Here is a 22,197-nt window from a genome sequence, read left to right as displayed (position 1 = left end):
CTCCTGTGTTAAAAATCCCTTTCTCTGCTGGAAAAAGGAGGGCCCTTCTTGCACCAAGTGTTTCCTGCGGTACCTGCCCATGCATGCTTTTTTCTATTTTTCAATCCTTTTAGTGACACCTAGTGAAATTTGTGGAAAGTGCAGTTTCAGTTTTAAGAATCAATGTAACTGCAGTAACGTGCATTTCCCAATTAAATGCTGAAGTACTGCATCTTATTTATTTCATTTATTGCCACTTGAACTGCTGTCTTTGAAGAATGATACCAGATATGTTTTTGGCTATTTAAAAAATTTGAATTTGAGCCCCTAGTATGGTCAAACACCTTATGTATTAGAGGCACAAAATTAATTTACTCTTTGATCCTTTTAACTTTGGGTATGTGTTTAGAATAACACTGTTATTAAATTTTTGTCTTCTAGTGTTGCTGCTGTTGTTCCTCTACAGCAGCCCCCTTGAAAGCTGCAAGTATCTAGACTCCTACACAAAACCCCCAAACTCTTGCAGGAGCTTAAGCTACACATTTTTAATATTTATTTGGTATTCAGGATACATATAGTGAGTCCTGAGCTTACTGACAAGTCAGAGTTGGCCTGCTCACTGCTCTGGATCAAGCCAGAGTGGATGTGAAGCCCTCTTTCATCAGCAAATGAAGTTTTCAACAGCGATGGAAAACGTATGCCTACTATCTAGAGAGCAGGCTGAAGACTTCAAAGGAAGAGCTTCCTCTTCAGAGAGAATGTTTGTATGCAATAGCTTTTGAAAGCATAACCTCTTCTTTCTCAAAGTACAAAACCAAGTGGCTTCCGTGAAGGTTTATGCTGGTATGGATTTCAGCTGTGCAAATGATATGGCAACCAATACAAACAGGGCTCATAAATATTTGGAAAAAGTACAAAACGGCTTCAAACAGGCCAATATTAGATGACTGGAACTAGTTAAAAAAAAAGAACCCTAGGCCTTGCTTGATCTAAAAGTCTTCAACCTCCCAAACTAAACAGCCTATTAAGTCAGATTCTGAACAGGAGGACCTGAAGGACCAACTGGAAAGTCTGAATGCTCACTGGAAAAAGACCCAACTGGGAGTGTCACTGGGCAGGCACCCAGCCAGGCAGCACAGGTTAAGAGGCTCAGCATCCCCAAGCATGTTTCCAGGCCACTGGTTCAAATCTGGTATTTTATCATCCCTCTCATAGCTATAACTTCTCAGAATTTAGAAAATGAAGACTTAAGGGAAAAATTAATTCAAGTACACCAACAGCAACAGTTCGAACATTTTACTAAATCAATTCACACAATTTCAAAATTGTAAATATAATTAAGGACAACAGGGTTTCTGTATTTTTTCTTCCAGATTTATCATTAAGACAATAAACAAACACAAATTAGGTTTATAGCATCTGTTCTTTTAAAAAATGAAAGGAACGCCACTCGATGTATTGATAAAGCACCACAACACAGTTACAAAATAGGGTTGGCCTGTTTCTTTCACAAGTAAAAGACTACATACTCCTAACAGCTTTCTGCTTCAATCCATACTTCATTAAAATAAAACTATAAAATCTCCTAGATTACACTAAGTTCAGACGATGCCTGGTATACAGTGCATTAACAGCAGTAATGCCAACTATCAGTGCCAACATAAAACATTTTAGAAAGTAAAAACAAAACAAACAAAAAAAAACCCCCAAACAAAAAAAAAAACCAACAGAAGAACCACCTTTATTCCCCTAGGTGAGCAAAATTTAAAATAAGGGATGCTCTGCTTCACAATGAGTTAAGGATTTGGGGAGGACGATGGGTAGAAGAAGGGGCTGGTACTGTAGCTTTCTAGGCTTAGTTGGCATCTAGTTTGGCCATTTCCTGCACGTATATCCCTATACTCTCGCTGTCAAAGAGCACGAAGTACACCGTCTTGATTGAAGAGGACATTGTTGACACAAAATAGCTGGAGATGGCTTTCAGGATCAGCTGAGCAGCCGTTTGCTTTGGGAAGCCATTTCTGGAAGGAGAGACAAAAAAAGGAAGAAAATCAAGACTTGCTGAACAACTTTTTGATGGCATAACCTTGCAGGGAATGCTCCATCTTTTCTCTACCGCAGCACAGTAAATAAAGCTACAAAGCCAGTGTTTACAGTCTGAATTAGAAGCTACAAACTTGTTTGTTTAGGCAAGACTTAAAATGTTCAAACAGAAGAAAAGCATTCCCAAAAAATGAATACAGAGTTCACACACATTAATGGGTTGAACCTTACAATATCTGATGGGTCAATTATCCTCATTTAACAGACAAGTAAACCAACAGCCTGAAGTGTTCAGGAAAGCAGCATATACGTTAAGAATTGCAGAGTGAAACCCATCCTGAAAGCAAACCAACTGTTAAAAAAAAAAACAAAAAGGGACAGAGAACTTGATATAGAAAATGAAGCATGAAAAGACACAAAGTACAACATGGTTTTACCATTATTAATGGTTAATAATATAGCAGAAAATTAAAGTAGTTACTTGCACAGCCTTGCTGCAGACTGAAAAGGAAGAGAGAACGAGTTCTAGTAGCTTTGGTAGTGAGAAACAACACTGGCAACACCCTTACCATTTCAAATGTGGTAGAAAAAGCGAAGCAGGCTGAGTGAAGGTGAGCAAGTCTGCTCTCCTGGGTCACAGTGAGCCTTGTCCAGATGGGGTCAGTCTAACTTTACTGGGCTTGGGAAGCCAAAGTAGCTGTGTCAGGGCTGAGGACAGACTTAAGGGACTGGATGGCTTTTCTAAGCCAACCTCAGCAACACTTCCAACACTGCTTACACCCTTTTTAATTACAGGCTGATTCAATATAAGTACAGTCCTAAGAAAAATATCGTGAAAGAGATCTGCTCGGTATCAACCGGAGAGATCTAAAACCCAGAGGCCTTTCTACTCCTCTAGCAATGCCTAAAGAAGAGGCTCCTGCCCCCTTCTTCTGGAGGAGGAACAGACAAACAACAAACCTTGCTGCTTTCTCAGATGACAAAACTGTGCATGACTGAATTTCACTGTCTAACCTGGGAACCCTTCTTACAAGCTTTTTCACGTTTTTATCTAGCAGCCCACATCTGAAGGTTTCATCTAATCTTAAAACAGGTCAAGCACAAGTAGAATGGTCTGAACAAAGCCATGATCTGAACTGTAAGTTTTACAGGTCATAGCAAACTCCTGAAATTACACCTGGTAGCTACTTTGTGGCCTAAGCTTTGCCACTGTATTACTCATGAAGTACTGCTACCCACCCAGACTGTGGTTTCACCCCAGCCAAAGTCTGAGCACTCTCTGAGCTGCAGCGAAGTGTTCTGCAGTAATCAGTCTGAAGGTGATGGGATATGATCACTCCGTTATGAGTAGGACCCAAACAGAATTTGAAAGACCCCACTGAAGGTCACCTGGTTCCTTGACATGCACTTACAGATATATGATGGTCAATACTGCCCGTTGTAGAGTGCGTACTATTAATGCTACTAATAATTTACAGATTACACAGATGGCTGAGTTTCTCAGAGTTTCCTCAGCAATTCGAAGAAGCTGGGCTAAATTCACCTCTGGCACTAACAGGTGCAACATCACTTAGCATTTGCTCACTGAAGCACCAAACTCTGATAATGAAACACTGTTGTACTCTCCCTCTCATTACATGCCGCAAGACACAAAATGAGAAAGGCAACTGCCTGTGTCATGGCCCGCTTACTGCACATTACCTTACCATAAAGTATACTCCGAGAGCAATTCTGTGGTAGTGCTGCCTGTAAAGTGATATTATACATGCTGCCTGAAGATAATGCTTGCGATATTTCAAAAATGATGACATGAAATAGCTCATGCTGTTTCTTTCTTTTCTGAAAATGCCCGATTTTTTCTTTTACTGAAGAAGAAAAGGAAAAAAGCATTGTGAGAAAACCTTGTACTCTTCCAAAGCCAAATGAGCTGGTCAGGAAGAATCAGCTGTGTGACAAGTTAATCAAGTGAGAGCATAGTTTTGACATCAGAGCTACTTCCTACTGTTGGCTTACACAGAGAAAAAGACACAGACTCAGCATGCCTCCACATCTGATCACTTGCTAGTTACTTATGAATGCTGCATCCTGGCTTATATTGAACAGATCTTTAAGGAATTTTGCTCCTGAGCAGGAATTGTCATGCTGGGCAGCATCAAAATCAAGGTATACCATTTCTGAATTGCTCACAGTGGGCTCTGAAGTCATACAACTTCCACTTCGGTAGTGCTCCAGCAGGGTGGTCACAACAGGGCAAACGGGAGAAGAGCAGCCTGGTCAAGGGGAGGGATGCACACAGGGAAGCCAATTAAAGTAAATTGTTTATGACCACTCTCCCAAAAGAAAGGAAAGAGACAGAGCAGAAAAATCAGAAGAAAGGTGCTGACCCAATGGCCATGTGTGGGCTGCAAGAAACAGAAGCCTCTTGCGACAGTCTACTGGTCTGAGTTAAATTCTTGTGAAAAGGCAGTTTGAGACTTTAGTCAAGCTAGCGTCAATTCAGATCAAAGTCAGAGCCTCAGAATGAAATCCCTACTCCGAGGATGATTTTATGTTCAATCCCTAACTCTCCTTTCCCTGTTCTCCTGCTGGCCCTACCAGACTGAACTCCAGGCTACCTTTGTACAGCACCCAACTTGTGCTTTCCACAAGTTGGCTGTAGCTGAGCATCTGGCCCACTGAATGCTACAAGTATGCTATTTTATTTCCCCCCGTGATTTATTTGAACTGCCCTCATGTAATCCCATTCCTCAACTATAAAAGAGAATGAAACTGTTTATGTGGGTTTATTGGGTGATGTCTGCTTGACAGATGTCTGTACTAGAACAGCTGCATCCATGTGGTGTCTTTGGCATTTGCTGTCTTTAAAAGCTTTACTTTTATTTTTTTTAACGCTTCTGACTTCATAAAAACAAGTAGAGAGTATTGTCAAAATATATTCTGTTCTCTCCAGAATTAATTTATGCTTGAGTATCTCCAATTAAGAGAAAAAAGAAAAAATACACAACCTCATATATTTCTGAAGGCCTGTTGATCCCTCTCTGTCTTTTAAAAGCACCACTTCAACTGCCTTGAGTGAGAATGATGTGCACATGCCAAGTTGAGAACTTAGCCACAGATCTTGCCTGTCAGTAACCAGATTTCGTAACAGAATGTGAATCTCATGATTGTTCAGGGTTTCATCATCTTCCAACACCAACCAACTACTTTGCAACAAGGGTTGTGAATGGTTCTTCCCTGGGAGCTATCCAGAAAAGAAAGGGCTCTGTGGAAGATACTTTACATAATCTTGCTTTAGGCACCTACATAACCAATTCCATAGTCACTCTACAGTCTGTGGAGGAATACAGTTTCTCCCAAAGAGCAATTCAGAGCTTCTCTTTGTACCGACTAGCCTGTGAACCTGACAGCTAATTCAAGGAGGGTTAGTATGCACCCTCCACTATACTCCTCTGCCATTCTACAAAGTAAGCTCATGTTACCTCCTTAAAATGACACCCATGCAAATTAACCATATTTGGAGCTTTGTCTGATGCAAGTCGCTTAAATTTATTATCCTAGTGAAACTTCTATTTCTTTATTGTCATTCACCCAAATGACACTTCCTGCCCTAACCCACAGAATATGCAGGAATTAATCCAGTGTTGCAACACAGCACAATGGGAAGAATATTCTTGCTGTACATCAGCCAACTTCTTTCAGGGCAAATTTAAAAGGGGCAGTTGTTCAGGGTTAAATACACAACTGTGTAATTCAGCCTAGATTTGGCCCTTGGTCTTCATACTGAGCCATCATTATGGGCCAAGCCTTCCAAACCTCCATCCCCAGCCCAAACCCAAAAGCCTCAGATTAAAAGCATAGTCTGTATTCAGACCCTTAAGAACATGATCCAACTTTCAAAGGCACTGAGCATCCTGTACAAAGCCAGAGGACCTTAACTTTAGACTTTGGCCTTCAAAAACCTTGGCAAAGGCTTCTAAGGCCTTTTTTTTTTCTGAAAGAGTCCTATCATGTAAACTGCATGGAATTGAGCTTATGAATTTTGAGTGAAAGCTTGAAGTGACTCTGCAAATCCTGAGAATCAAGGCACTTCAGGTTTGCTGCTTAAACAAACATTAAGCCATGTTTTCTGGCCTTCTTAAGACATATATTGCAGTAAGTTTAATTATGCACTAAAGCTAGGTAAAACAGACCCCTTTTCTTCATGTTCTCCACATCCCCAATTTATAGGAACAAACTGATAGTCTGAAAAAAGTCTTCTAATATCCTTTTAAAAAGTTCATTTCATGCTCTTTAACCTATTCGCATGCTTTAAGATTCTGCAGGGATCACTCCAAGACCTGCGAAAGCTGAACTAGTATTCAGGACAATACTGCAGGCTCCATGCACAGCTTTAACAAACCTAGAAGAAACGTTTCATTTAGGGAACGGATTTAAACAAAGAAGAATAAAGTCGGCATTATAGCAATAGGTTTTGTACATGAGAAGGGACTGGAACATATGAGATGGCACTTATAAAATGTGACCTATTTGGCATTGGGTTTGTGTAACAGCCTTACCTGCCACTGCCAATTGAAGGAAATGCAATTGATTTCAGCTTCTTTTCATCAGCCAGAGCCAAGCAGTTCTTCACTGTCTTTTCCAGCAGCTCTTCGCATTTGTCTGAGCCCCAACCTGGGCTATTACAGTGGATCACAAATTTCGCAGGCAATCCATGGCCAGCACTGACAACAGCTAGTAAGAAACGAAAGTGAAACATAATTGCTATCCTCTCCTTAGGATTAAAAGAGTGCATATGTGATTAAAAGAGCAAACAATTGACAGACATTCCTTTAGCCCCTGTGAACGTTTTAGATTACAAATCACACAGCCTTAAAATATAACAACATGATTACAGAGACTTTGTGTTTTCCATTTCCAGCTGTACTTTGCTGTGGTAATTTAGAAATCATAGCTATAATCAAGCTTATTTTACAGAGAGCAAGAATTCATGGCTGACAGCAAAGGAAACACATTTATATTGGGGATTGTGCAAACTTGTGTAACGTATAAGGAAAAAGGCAGCAATCTGTTAGAACGTAAAGCTGTTCAAGGGATGATCTTGCTTTGGTTCCCTTTATTGCAGAGCTACAGTACATACCAGCACGCTGGACAGTCGCACAGAGTTATGACTTGTGTGACCTTCAGCTACTCCTGCTAAACACACAGTTTGTTTAGCGAGCTTCTGATCACGCTGCAGCCCAAACTGAATCAGTTCAGAGCTATTAATGCTCTGCAAACTGTTAAGGAAGGCTGGAAAAGAGGTGAATTAAGATTTTTGCTATATTTCCAGTTTTGTTTCTGAGTAAATGTAAAGGAGACATTTTGTGTGATTTCAAGACTTTGGACCTGGTCTTATCCAAGCTTTTTTGTGTATGGGTCATCCAAGACCACTTAAACAATTCTGGTTTTACTTTACCTCTTTCATCACATTCTTGACAGACGGTTGGACTGGATGCATTTATAGATTCACAATGTTTGATTCACACTGTTTATATACTAACAGGCAAGGCCTCGTATGTACAAAGAAACGGAGAACAATTTTTACCATGCTAATCATGTATTATCACCATGACCCTACCATGGACGTGGGGGGACTAAGAGGATACAGCACAGCCTGCCTACAAACTACCGACAGTCAGGGATTCGCTAGACAAGAGGCCTTCTCTCAGCAGAAGAACACATTCTGGGTTCACCACATCCCATCACAGAGCAACAGAAGACTGTGCTCTGCCTGCCAGGAAACAGAATAAGAGGATCACTGCCATTTCTGAACTCACAGGTCCGTGGTTGCAATTAAAAACTTGCAACTTTGGTTTCCTTAAAAAAAAAAGTAAAAAGAGAGAGGAAAGAAAAACACCCTAATCACAAGCTGAGGGAAGAAAAATACCTAGCTGAAATCTCAAGCGAGCATACACTGAACCTTCAAAAAGACTCAGCCCCCTTAAAACACAGTCTTTGGGATATAAACATACGTGGCCACAAAACTGTAGGTATAAAATGGCAGCTTATGTCTTCAAAAACAATAATAAAAATACCAATAAATTCAAAAAATCAGGTTTGTAAAGGTGCTTAGAGGCCAGAAATCCTCTACTCCATTCTGGAATGTTTATGAGGCATTTTGTTATTTAAGTATAGTAGAAATAACTCTTGGAGCATAATCATCACATATGGATACTATCCTGTAGCTGCTGCAGGAAAGAAAAAATAGACTTTGCCATATGGCATTCTGACCGGAGGTTAATCAGAAGAGTATATTTTGAAGGACAATGGAAGCACAAGCCTTCATGTTCTTATGGGTTTGCAGATTCTCAACATGTTGAATAGCCTCAGTGTTAGGCAACGTTAATTTGTCATACTGTGCAACTAAAACGTTGGCAGATTCAGAATACATCATAAATCCAAGAAAAATCTATTAAAAGCAGCTGACATATCTCTAGTCAGATGTGAAATGTGGATAATATCTTCATCCTGAAAGCCTAAAATACTGTATTGATACGCATCACCAACTTTAATATTTCTCAGGGAGTGTTTTCCAGGGTAGTCATTAATTAACTCATTAGGATTCTGTTGAGGACAACTGTTAATTACCAAGAGCAGTTGTCCCTTACTTCAAATGCAAATGCTCTGAAAGGGGAAGTAACTTAAGCTTTTGCTGTAGAAACGGAGAGAGAAAACCATGGACGCATTCTGTGCTGGTTACAGTTATATTCCAGGTAAGGATCCTGGTTATTGGTACATTACAGGGATACCCATATAATTGAGAAATCTGAAAACTGGATATCCTTATGGTTGAGAAATTGATGTGTACCAATTCTTCTCTAGAGTCCCCCTCCAACAAGTCCCTAACAGACAGTTTCTCCCGGTGTAGCGTAGAGCTCCCCACAGGCTAAGACTGCCAAGCAGCCCTCAGATTTGAGGGATGCACTGATGGCTGAGAAAAAAATCTTTTCTCTCCAACTCGCAACCTATTTGTGAGCAGTTTGGTCTGGGCTGATAAGGAATACTGTACTGAAGTAAGCAAAACCAAAAAGTAAGTGATTCTACGTATTTTTGCAGAACAAGAATTCCAAGAAAAACTCATTAAAAATTTTAAAAAGGAGAAAAACCCCCTGTATTAAGCACCAGAAGTAAACAGTTGTAATTGTTCCTGTCAGAGCTGAAGTCTTACATCTCCCCTTCAGCTTTAGTCAGAATTCGTTTACAAAACTGCGCACACTGTATTTATTTTCATAGCATAAACACAGATGGCAGAATCATCCTTCTATATGAACAACATGTATCAGCAATTTCACAGATGGTGTAAAATTATGTATCGCCATTACCAAACTTTATTACTCATATAGTAGATTTTTCTCAGATATTACATCAATTTTGATAACTAGGCATCAAAAAGTCATAAGCTTTTATAGTGATGATTTTGGCACTGATTAAACAAAGTACCCAAGCAGATGCTTAACTTTAAGCACATGCTTAAGTTCAGTGAAAGTCAGCGGCATTTCAGCAAAGCAGATGTTTAACAGAGTTGGACTCAACTGTTCTGAAAAATAAGCATCTCATTAATTGCTTTTCTGAACTGTGCCCTTAATAATCAACACTCATTGTGTACGCGTGTACCTGTGAATAGCCTGCTTTTACTTGCAATATTACATCACTACACCATTTCCCAGATGCTTTGGTAAATGTTACTTAAGATGAGAAGTGTGTATTTTAACTTTGGAAAATACAAATATCACATAACCCATAAAAGTTGTCTGCAGACAGCATGAACCCAAGCGTTGTACCAGAAGGAGCTTGGCTGTCTGACTGCAACGAAGACTGCCGCAGACAGCGAAGCCAGCGCCCGCAGTGTTTTGTTTGCAGGTTTCCGAAGCGCAGAACCTCACCTCCAGCTATGTCCAACGGCCCGTTCTTTTTGCGAAGCTCAATGACAGCTTCCACAAACTCCTTGCCGCCTTTCTTTTCCAAAGTGCTCCCTGAACAGAGAATGTTATTTTACTCCTCTGATGCCAGGTTTCCACAGCAGACATGTGACTCATCATTATTTTTTATTACATCAGTCTAGAGTTTTCTGCCCAAACATTTTTTGGGGACTGCAAAGTAAGATCTAAACCTTTTGGGACTTCAGAATTAGCTAGTCATTAAAAACAACAACAACAACAACAGAAAGAAAAAACCAAAAAGACAACCCTAACAACCCAAAAAACCTCACATCGGTATCCCTTGCTAACATTCTCCAATTTTAATGTCAAAACATCTGACATGACATCCCTACCTCCTTCCTTATCACGAGCATCTGTTAGTGTGAAATGTTCCAGAAGAACATGCTAGCTCAAGAGTAGTTGAAGGTTCATAATTCCTTCCCCTAAGATTCATTTCCCCTCTCTCTTACAAATTGTTTTAAAGAGCCATTTGCCACAATAAGAATTTGAAACTCACCTGATCTTGGTCCCTGACCCCAACAGGTGGCACCAGGAATGAAACAGTCTCGTGAGTGCAGCGGGCTGCTTTACTTGGTAACTGCCCAGCTTGTTGAGCCACCTTTAACCAAGAGGAAGAGCCTCAGAAATAAGGAGAATCTCTAAGGAACATATTCCTCCAATGAACTTCTCTAACTACAGCTAAGGAGCTGGACAAAGTCGTTCTGGGAGGAGAAGAGCTGTGCAGTGTTTCAGAGCAACCAAAAGGTATGCTGTTTACAAAGGCAGTCCATCACTAAATGGTTTAGATCTTATTTTGCAGCTCTAGTTTTAAATATTAACACAAAATAAAACAGCCCAAGAAAGCATTTTCCTAACTACATAAGCATCCCACATAATTTTGCACTGTGCATATTAATTATAAAGGTAGATAAGTAAAAAGCAGTGATATCACAAAGGCTCTGATTTGAGATATTACTTTGAAAACTGATTTCCAAAAATTCAGAACTAGGATCTCTAAAGATCTAGACATTTATTTGGTGAAACCCCTTACTTTCACTGATGAATAAAGAAAAAACGCATTTTCTGATGGAAGTGCACATACTATATGCTCAAGGAAGCAGAGCCCCTCCTCCAAGATTCAGTTCACTAAATAGGGTTATAGCTCCAAAAACTAAGAGGACTGCAAGATGCTTTTGTTTTGACACCATTGCTAAATTTCTTCCAAAATGAAGACTGAGGTCGAAAACAATGCATTTGTTTATTCATTCAAAAACTGACTCTGTGACACTGCCTCTATTTTCCTATTGGCAGCTTTTGGGGTACAAAAGCCGAGGACAATTAAAAAATGTATGCCTTTTCCTTTGCTTTATTCATAACCAATTCACAATGGGTGTTTGCCAAAAGCTGGACTGCAAGGTCAGACTGCGTAGGTCAGAGTGTAATTTGCTCTTTGCGCTCCTTTTACCTTTTTTCTAGAAATACTTCGGTCTAAGTTTATTCAAACTCCTCACTAAGAATTTTCTGAAACTCAACATTACCAATCGCTGTGCGACTGAGTGGAAGGCACCACCTTAGAAATCTCTTAGAAAAGACAGCAATGGCTTTATTTGTAGCAGCAAGGTGTCTTAGGGGAGTGTGCTAGAAAGGAGATCCACACCAGAACCGAGGTGCTTGGAAATGTGCTGCCCTTCAAAGGCAGCGATGTGCCAGACGGCACGACACGCAGTGCCCTTTGCTGAACCAGTCTAGCAGACATGGCTGATACCAGGGTCTTATAAAATCACTCTGACAAAGAAGGGACGGGGAGGGAAAGAAACAGTCTTCCATTCTAGTTATGCTCTTGTTATATGTATTTCCATATCATTCCTATTTATATTTGTATATATTCCAGTTATACTCCCCCTGAGTCCGTGAACTCAGATCAGTCCTAAACGCCACAACATTCATAATCCTTAATTTCTCATTTCAAGGGGAAACATAATTAAGCCTCATGCAGAACCTAGGAACAGAAAAGATCTATTAAGTAGGTCATTTCTTTGCCATTGCAAAGCTGTTGTACATTTAATGGAATTTAGCCTAGTTTGGTTTAATTCAATCCAGAAGGATCAGCTTTTTCCCTTCTACTGGGAATTAATTTATAATTAAAAGCAATGAACAACCCTGTCAGTTTATTTCACTGAGCTCTCCTCTTGCAGATTGGTACAAAGAAGAGCAAAAGTAGTATTTGGTATGAATCAGTGAGGTTTTCTGCATTTACTCCTCAATTATGTTCTTCTGATTAATAGTGAGGGTTTATATTGAAATTGTATTTCAGAACTATGTTGTAAATTAGCTTTATCTGGGAAAGGACATACTGTATTTAACCATTTTCCACTACATTAGCAAGTTTCTTGATGGAAGTCTTGCTTCACAGCTTCAAGGTTAGTAGCTTATTTGCTCACAGGCATAAATATGTGTCACTCCCATGAGAATAAGATCATTATCTCATGCTTTCCAAGCAGGCATTGGTATCAGTGTTGAAAACAGCGTTAGCAGAAATTTAGGCTCTAAAATTCTCAGGATAAGCCCCCAGTACATTTAAATTGTTAGGGAGAAAAACAACAAAAATTAAAAAAAAAATAAAAATTTAGATGGGTAAAAGTTAATCATTGGAAGCTAAGCATTTGTGCACTTCTATTCTTTCTTACAGCAGTCAGAGGCAACAGGAACCTACTCTAAGGAATGAGCAGTACAGCTTCGAGAGACAATTTCTTTGTAGGGTAGCAAAGCATTTCTTTGTCAAAGGGTAGGAGACAAGCACATTAGCTAAATGGGTCTGACAGACTTTAGAAGCATATTCTTCAGATACAGGGTATTATGACACTTTTATTTTAATGTCTCTGCATAACTTTTAGCCAGCCAAGTCACAGCTGTTCCTGCCCAACAGGCTACACAGAGCTACGCTTGTCTGCACGTTACTCAGAAAGTAGCCCCTTCAGACAAAGCAGGTGTTGTAGGACATGCCAGCTCTGCAGCAGGACGCGTGTCCCTCCAAGCCAGTACCGAAACAGGGCCTCAGGCGTGGAGGGAGACCACGTGCACAGCGATGATGAGGTTAAGACGAGATGTAGAACAGAGGCTGGGATCAGGTGACTTTTTTCAAGCGTGGTGGGTCATCACCCTTACCAGCAACTTCTGTGTCCAGCCCAAGTTCTGATTTGCCTTCTCAAATTACCAAGGCAGTTCAGTTAAAGTACTGCTACCCTTTTACAAAATCCTTCAAAATACTGTACGCAGAGGGGGGTATTACTAAGGTAAGAGTTACTCAGGTGACCCTTAAGATACAGAATTAAGATGTCTGTCATGTTTTCTATCATGCTTTCTCTCATCGGTGTAGCTTAGATGACCGACCGCCTGAAAAACATATGTAGCGTCACTAGCCGTGTGCTTGTGGAAGTGAGGACCGTTGAGCAGGGCTACAAAGGTAATAGGTCCGTAAGGTAAAACACGAAAAAACTAACCAATCTTAAGAGTTCAGAAAATACAGATGGGCTAGATCCAGCATGTCAGATGTGAACATCTGAAACTTGGCATGGAGAGGGTGTACTGGAACTCGTTAGAAATCTAAAGATCAAGACTCAAACCATATTCAGAACAGGCATTTAACATGTCAAACAAACAATGCGGTAATTCATTTTCCTTGGTCACATGCCTGCATTGAACGTACTGTTCCTGCGCTTTAAATTTTGGCGGTGCATTCTATTGTTACTTCTGAAAGTCTGATTTGGTGATAAAAATCAAAAATGCCTACTGAGTTTGCAATTATTCATTTCTTTTTATTATCGGTCAGGACTGCTGGAAGCGAGAAATGAATGCAAATCTGCATAGCTACAACAAGCTTGTGGCTGCTGATTGACCATGCACACACATACAAACTCCGCAGCACTGAACTTTCCATTACCTACTTCACCACCGGTGTAGAAGTCAGAGTTTGTCGGGTGAACGACAGCATCACTGTCGATCGTGGCAATGTCAGCCTGTACAACTTGCAACTACAACAGGTAAACAGATGTATATCAACCACGTTGGACAGAGACCCAGCACAGGCTCTACATTTACACATGTACCAACGTCCATATTTTCCTACCTTTACATCTCCAAACCTTGCGCCAAAGGAGTATGCTGAGTTGTGTGTGCAGGTGTGTGTAGAGAAAGGGGTGTAGGGAACAGGAGGAGGAATATTGAGTATGACATGATCAAATAAATGTTAAAATGACAGGTCAGAGCAATCACATGAGATCATTTCCAAAATTTTAAAATCAGCTAATACCCCATTTCACTTTGCAGAAACCTAGAACAACCAGTTCCCCACAGAGCATGACACTAAAATATGGAATCTGTTTAAAAAAAGAAATTCAGGATCATCAAGCCAAACAAAATAACTAGTTTCTCCATTTTGCCAGCATCAATAAGCTGACATGCACTAATCTTCATATGTATGGCGATTCATCATTTTGTTTCTAAAAATGACAGTCTCCTTCATATGGAGGAAACCATGTATTTGCAGACAGGATTGTAGTGAATTTGCTTTAAAAAACATAAATGAATGATCTTATATTTTAAAAGTAAGGCATATTTTCTACTTATGTGTTGGAATGGCTGAGACACTTGTAAGAATATATTTCTGAGAAAGGCTGATTTAAAAATTAGGCTTCTTAAATCTTTTTCTTGTTAAATTACTTGTGTACATTCCCATAGGAAATGCAGTAGTAGAAGAATTATGGGTTGTATCCATTAAGGAAGTTTAAAAAAAAGACAGTAGCAGGTGTAATCAAATAATAAGGGAATGCAGTACATAATGCATGAAAGTTAATTGTTTTACTTTTGCTGAAGAACAGACTTCTGCTGAAGAAGAATTTTTTAATTTTTTTTTTTTTTATTCCAATCTGGAACAAGATAGAAGCTTTAAAAGCGATACACCATCTATGATAGTGTCTACAAGTTCATTGTTGGTATACTATCAGTATTTGTTTTCAGCTGAATGTGAAAGTGACAGGGAGTAATTGAAGCATAATCGAAACAAATTATTTGACTGAATTAAACATGAAATCAAGGTAAGAAAGATTGGGGGATAGTTAATTATTTAATCATTCCTCTTTAAAAATGTTATGCCTACTCTGAGTATCAGAAAAACACCCGAGATTGCAGTTAGAATGGAGAAACTGCTTATTTTGAAAACAACCTGACAAAAAAGTATTTTAGTCCTCAAAGTATCCAAATAAGAAACCCCCCAAAATAGCTAACAGTCACATATGATCATTATGGAAAAGAATTTAAATGATTTGTTTTAACTGCAATCAACTTGAAGACTAGCAATAGCTGCAAGTATTCAGATTTGGTGAAAAAGTCTTTTGAATATAGTTCTTCAACAAAACAGAACCTGCAAGATTTCAATTTCTGCTCTTATTAAATGTATGAAGCCCTAGAGAGTAAATTCTGGGTTCCATAATTTCCATGTGACCGTTAGTTGTGTCAACCCATGCCCCATTTACCTAGGTCATCTTTAAGGTCAATGTCAGCATTGGTAGGATTGATAATGGCCTCCACCTCGAAGCCGGCTAAATTACTGATTTCACTGTGAATAAGGTTCAGCTGAAAAGAAAAGCATGAGGTGGGAAATAACAGGACAGCTGGGAAATCACAGAGAAGCTGCAGAAAAGTGAGCTTTGCAACACAGATGGAGATAGCATCACTGCAAACAAATATGCAAAATAAAAGGCAGGTCATAAAGGAGGGTTATTATCCAAAAAAAAAATTCAAACACAAGACTCAAACACTGTTCACACTGGGAGGACATGAATGTACCTACTAACAAGCTCTATTTTGGCTTTATGCTCACCACTATTTGGGATTCTTATTTTGACATTATAAGAGGATATTTGTTTCTCCTCAAAGTATAGATGAAGGACACCCTAATAATTTCTTAAGCATCAATTACAGGGATGAGCCATGACAGTTCAGCACTGAAACTGGATAAAAGATGCTGCTCCTCCTTCTTCAAGCTAGCAAACATGAGCATATCTTTGTGAAAGCACACACTTCTCTCCAGCGATTCCTCCATCCTAACAAGAGGACATGTTTCTTTTCCTTTCCTTCTTAGTGGTCACCATAGTCTGTATTGCAGGCACTTCAGTTTTTATTTGCACAGTTCTGCAGCCTTTGTGAATGGCTGGTCACATACTGTAAGCAGGCACTATTATGTGCTTATTGCTTCTAGTTTTTATTTTATTTGCTTTACTTCCTTTTGTTATTTATGAAAATAGACATTTTTAACCCCACCCACCAATGCGCATTAACTCCTCTCATTAACACCCATGTATTCCAAGCATGCCTCTCAATTTCTGTCTTAATTGTTACAGAATCAGAAGGATTTCTCATGGGCACACAGTAAACTGAGGAAGTCAGCACAGATACTTAGAGATTAACCTCACATCCGCACTACGTGCTCTTAAAAGAATAAAAAGAATTAACAAAATACAAGGAAGTGCAGATTTCAAGTTCTAGCAACACGTTTTGAGCAGGAGTTACAAACTATTATATAAAATAAGAAGTCAATGAAAAAAAATCAGACCAGCAATGGTAACAAGCTGATCCTGCCATGTCATACTAGTAAGGATGTTTTTTTGGAAGTGCTTAGAGGTGTAAAGTGATAGCATTTTGCTTACTACTGACAGTTTGGGTATCTCATCCGAGTACATGACCCACACCACAGAAACGACTCTGTAATTTGAGGCAATTTGATGCAAATGCCAAACTTGGCAAAAGTCAAAACTGCAGTACACTGACAGGTATGTGAAGAAGCTTATAACCAGGGGTTTGTGATGCTGCTTCAGAGCCAGTGTTGGGAAGTCTGATTTCACACACACCAGGTTTACTACAGCCAAAACTTAAAACACTTTAAAGTGCAAAAAATTTTCCACAGTCTTTCATATGGGGAAATACACTATCTACATCATAAATTATGTTTATATCTACACACGCATTTAAAATGATGGTTTCAGTAGCTGATTAGGCAATATGGAAAGCAACTATGAAAGATAAAGTTCTCATTCATTTATGCAAGTTCTGAAGCTAGCTGCAGTTAAGCGAGGCTTTCCTTCTAATCCAAAGCCTGCTGGGTTCAGCCTATGAAGCATAACATATACATTCAGGCACAGCAATTAATCTCAACAATAACTGAATTTTGTCTCTTGGTTTGTAATCCACATTCTGTAAACTTAACTCTTCAAATCTCCTCCTTGTGTATGTCAGTTTATTAGTAGGGAATATGAGCCCAATTCATGTAACCAATACAAGTGAATGGGTCATTTACAGAGGCCAACATCCATATATTTTAAGTTTTATGAAAAAATTATTTCCATTTTATTCATGTGATTATATGAATTGACCTTCTTTCTCTTTTTAAAAGGCTGCAATTTCATATAATTTGCATATGTTGCTTGAGTAAACTATGTTCCCTCAAAATAGGGTGATTTTGGCTAAAAATGAGTGTAATTCAGCCCTGTTTTAAGTACAGGTCTGTCCGGGAATTTGTAATAAAATCTAAGAAAGCTTGCTTTCCAAATAGCTTAGAATCCTTTAATACTTCACACGTGGCAAGTTATTCATACTTGAGTTTGAGTCTTGAGTTTGACTACAAGCAACTGCTGTTTAAAAAAAAAAAAAGTCAAATCAAATCAAATCAAACCAAAATGTTAAAAGAAACTTTATGAATTTTGAAATAAAAAAACAACAACAAAACACATGCACACACCAAAAGACTGTTTTGTGGAGATCTTAGTATGTTCCTAAAAATATATTGTTTATTTTACAGGTGATTCTCTTTGGTCCCTAGTTCTGTGTTCTACAAGTTTTTGCCCCAGATCTATTGGCTGCAGACCATTTTAGTTTCAGACTTTTAATCTATCTCTGTGCCTACTCATATATGGGATTTACATAGCAACCAGCTGGTAATTCAAGTTTCAATTTAACAGCAACAACAAAATGTTTAAAAAGCTGCCCATCACTGATAGCATGTGTTGGCAGCTAAGTATTATTTTGCTAAATTTTGTATTTACTGTTCAATGCACTGTTAGCTATCTGATTGCCAAAAACAATAAAAAAAAAATCAGAAGTTTCCCCATAGAATTAAATCCTCCAATGAGCAATTGCTCAATTTTGCTATGCAATAGCATGAAGCATGTATTAGATAGAAGAAGTGATCCCCTAAAGGGCCACTTTAAAAAAAAAAAAAGGCACAACTTGCATACACATGTGCAACAAAGAATGGACACAACTTTAGGTAACATTTAAATTAAATGTTAGTTAGATAAAATGCAGACGGCACTTAGCACATCCATGAGTATTTTCTGAACCAAGACTTGCATTTCGTATTTCAGACAAAATTACCTTTAAAGCCTTGGAACTTTTTCTGGTATGAGTTTCAAACAGAAAACTGAAGATGCCTGTTGCAGACAACAAGCTGACGTCTCTCTGAAAGTCCAAACCCTACCGCTTAGGCTTGAGGTCTTACAACTCTGCCTCTACTCCGTAATTGTCTCAGGAAAAACAAACTAGTTAATGTGCAGAATACCACATTTCCATTGGGATGTCACTCGTAGGATGTGCAATCATTTACCTATTAACTAGATTTTAATACTTAATTAGTGTAGCACTAATACATTTCTACAGGTATAACTGAAGGGTTCTTTGCCATTTCCTGACCTCTAAGAATTTCTAGCTGAATGTCAGCAGTTACCTGAAGATTTAATGCAATAACAGTACTTTTAAAAAACTAAACAATACCCAGGTTTGCAACATTCTCATTTGTGTTTTCAGTAATTAAATCTGGGGGTATTAGAAGGATGAAGAGCTGCTCTTGCAAATAAACCCCTTCCCTTTCCCTTCTGTAAACACGGAGCCAAGAAAAAAGATTCTTCCCATTAAACACTTATGAATGATGTGACGCTAAGAACACAATTATCTTCTTCCTTCTCTGCATCTAGTAAATTATTTCCTGATTTGGCAGATAGTGGTTTTGCAGACCAAAGAGACATGCTGTAGAGGTGTTCAAGGATGTCACAAGAGGTTCGAAAGATAACAATTGTTTGTTTGGGTTCTTCAGTTTCAGGTTTCTGTGTTTGCACTGTAGTTTATTAAGAACACACAGAATATGAAAGTATACTGAAAAGCCGTATGTACAAATTCAAGAAAAATCAAATAACTGTGATTAATATGAATATTTTTGCTTTTCAAATGGAAAAGCTCAAAACGCTTTAACATATTTAGCCTTCCTACCATCCATGCGAAGAGTGTAATTGTATCTCCATTTCGCAAATGGGGAAGGCAACAGAAAAAGAAGAGGTGATTTACAGTATCTCTGAATCAGCCAAAACCAGGAGCCAGGAGTCATGGTTTCCAGGCCTCCAGCTGAACCATGTAAACACACTGGCCTCCCTACCCAAGAGACTAGCAGATTTTTCCTTCCCTCAAAATGCTGTTTAAGGAGGGTGAGGCTATGCTCAATAGGATAAAGGTCCTCCTCCAAAAAGGCAAACACCTTCTGCCCTCACACGTGTTGAAAAAAAGCAACATGCACAAGTCTAAGTAATAGAACTGCAACAGTACTGTCCAGAATCACTACTGTTAGTTCCCTGTATTTATGAATACCATGTGGCACTAATTTAAGACAACTATAACAAAACCTATTTATGTTAAGCATCAGACTTAAAACTTAAATATTTTAAAAATCAATATTATCTTTTTAAACAGCAATTGCATGTAGAAATGGCTAACCAGAAGCATTTAACTGATTCAAAGTCACTAGTTTTTATAGATAATTTTTACATTTAATTTGTAAATTTCCAAAATAAATAGCAATTATTTAAGACTGCCATGTGTCACTCAAATAATTAACAACCACCACCACCACCTATGAGATCGCAGTCTGCTAAACCTGCATATAGCAGCAGACATCCTGTCACACCCAGGAGCCTCCTGGCCCATGCAAAATACACCTCAAGTTTAGGAGAGAGGAAGCATTCAGCTGCCACCGATTCCATAATTGAAAGTTTTATCTTTACCTTTTTTATCATAAGAAAATAAAAATTATTTTGATAATTTTGAAAATGCACTTTTTGAAAATAATTTTTGGGGAATAGTCTGAAAATATTTCTAGGAATAAACCAACATAAATTTTTTTGTTGTTTTTATGCCAAATAAAAATCTCTTTGATCACTACAGTGCAAATTTTTTTTTGCATTTTAAGCTTTCCACATTTTCAGTCTTAAAAGAATTTAGGTTGGTCTAAATGTGCTATTTTGGGGGTAAAATCAGAACAAAGACATTAATACATTATTTATCATCTCAAACAAGGTAAGAATTTCATTTTTAACTCACACATAATAGGATACAGAAAATTCCTGTATTTGTTAGGCATAGCCTACTTTTCTTTGATTTTTACACTAACCATTTACTGCCTGTGAAGAGTTTCTCACAGGGAATCAAAAGCAAAATATAATCTGTGCTAGAGACATCTCAACAGTGCCTATGTGTTCTCTACCCCTCAGAAAATAATCCATTTCATTTGGAGTGTTCGTCACAGGAGACAAACGGGTTTTCATTTTTCTTTTCATTATGTGTACTGTGTTACAAATAAAGGCTAACACCTGGCCCCTCTTATGTGCAGAACTAACTGACAACGAACTGATATGGGGATGGACATGTCATACCAGTAATTTTTTTCAGGGGGCTGCACTCCAAGTGAATGAGAAAGCCAGAAAGTCCACTTCCCAGTACAAGGTACTCACTGGAAAGCTCTACAACAGACACTGGCTTTGCTCACCACAGCTTAAAGCAGTCCTGGAGTTCATGATTCTCCTCCACTGAGCCAACAGCAAAGCCCCATTGATTTTCTGGGTCAGTCTTGCTGGAACATAACGCTAAGTCTTATTACAGGTTTCCTGTGGTGACTAAAAGAGTTCAAAATCAGGCCCAAAAGTCTGACGTTACTTGCTTTCTTGAAACAGTAATGTAGTTTATAAATTCTGGGTTCCAATTTAGTCATCAAAATGTTTTTAAAAATATGTTCAAAACCACCCCCCTAGTAGTAGTCAAATAACAAAAAAACCCTACCAAACCAGCAATCTAGCTCTAGCTGTAAAATTAAATGTGGAAAATCAGAAGTCTTGCAAAAAATAACATTACTCTCATGCATGTTAAACTTTGCAAACAAACTGTGGAAGGATAAATGGAGAACAACCTCAGTATGAAATAAAAATGAGTCAGAGGAGATACATTCCACAATGGACAATGGCTCATCTTTTATGACTTACAACACAATGATCTGATTACTGAATGATAGAAGAAAGATGCAGTTTTACTTAACAAAATTTTGTATCATGAACTAAAGGCAGGTTTCAAGATAAAAGACCAAATTAATTTAATGAATTCTCTCTTTAAATGGATCCTCTCTTTAAGCAGATATGTATTTGTATTAAACCACCCCATGTCCCAAAGCACATTCACAGGGAAAAAAGGATTGTTGACTTCTAGCTTTTCATAAAAGTATCATTCATTATTACACAGCATTAACTTTTGCAAATAACAAAGCAGAACAAAACATAAAACCACTATTATAAACAAACTTCTAAAATAGGTTTTGATAAAAACCTGTAAATCATTTACATCAGCAATGAAGTGGGCTGCCCATTGGAAAAAGACATTTTATTCTTAGAATAATCTCATCTTTAGCAGAAGCTTAGCTGTAACAATTATGCTGTTTATGAATAAGGTGAGACAGATTACAAGCACACAGGCTTTCCTTCTGAGTATTTAATTATGTAGCCATATGAAGACTCATTTCTGTATTTTTAAAATGCTCTAAAAGTTGTTTCAGAGAATTTCTTTGTTCAAAAACTAGTATCACACACCTCCTCAAGTGCTCAGTGGGGAAATGTCCATTGTACCTAGATGTTTTGGGGAAAGGGGAGCGGTGGGAGGGGGTATTCCCTAAGCAGCACTGAACATAGATATTCATTTATAAAAATGCAGGAGCATACCTTCTGGCCAAGAAACAGACTTTTGGTGGACAGGACTGTGAAACCATCTGCAGGAGTTCCCTCTGTTGTACTGTCAGCACTGGCTGATTTGCTCACTTCTCCCTGCTTCTTCTTCCGAAAATATAGTTAATTAGTTAACT

At 38.5% G+C, this 22,197-nt stretch overlaps 1 protein-coding gene across 14 annotated transcripts in view; it reads right to left on the bottom strand.

Annotated features, from left to right (window-relative positions):
• Positions 1-1,260: 1,260 nt before the first annotated feature.
• Positions 1,261-22,197, bottom strand: part of LOC115334028 (core histone macro-H2A.1) — a 47,671-nt gene continuing 26,734 nt past the window's right edge. For 4 of the 14 annotated variants that reach the window (XM_029997741.2, XM_029997740.2, XM_041119274.1 and 1 more), the window contains 5 exons: positions 22,058-22,168; positions 15,512-15,611; positions 9,945-10,034; positions 6,579-6,753; positions 1,261-2,000 (listed from right to left, as the gene is read on the bottom strand). In XM_029997741.2, the coding sequence (XP_029853601.1) occupies positions 1,835-2,000; positions 6,579-6,753; positions 9,945-10,034; positions 15,512-15,611; positions 22,058-22,168 (642 nt within the window). In that variant the 3' untranslated portion in view covers positions 1,261-1,834. Of the gene's footprint in view, positions 2,001-6,578; positions 6,754-9,944; positions 10,035-10,497; positions 10,600-13,920; positions 14,012-15,511; positions 15,612-22,057; positions 22,169-22,197 lie in introns of those variants that run through there. The other 10 variants (XM_029997742.2, XM_029997744.2, XM_029997743.2 and 7 more) reach the window with 10 other exon arrangements.

Source organism: Aquila chrysaetos, chromosome 22 (genome assembly GCF_900496995.4).
Source record: "Aquila chrysaetos chrysaetos chromosome 22, bAquChr1.4, whole genome shotgun sequence".
Lineage (NCBI taxonomy): Eukaryota > Metazoa > Chordata > Aves > Accipitriformes > Accipitridae > Aquila > Aquila chrysaetos.
Note: the sequence above shows the minus strand (reverse complement) of the source record. Positions and strands in the feature narration are given on the sequence as shown.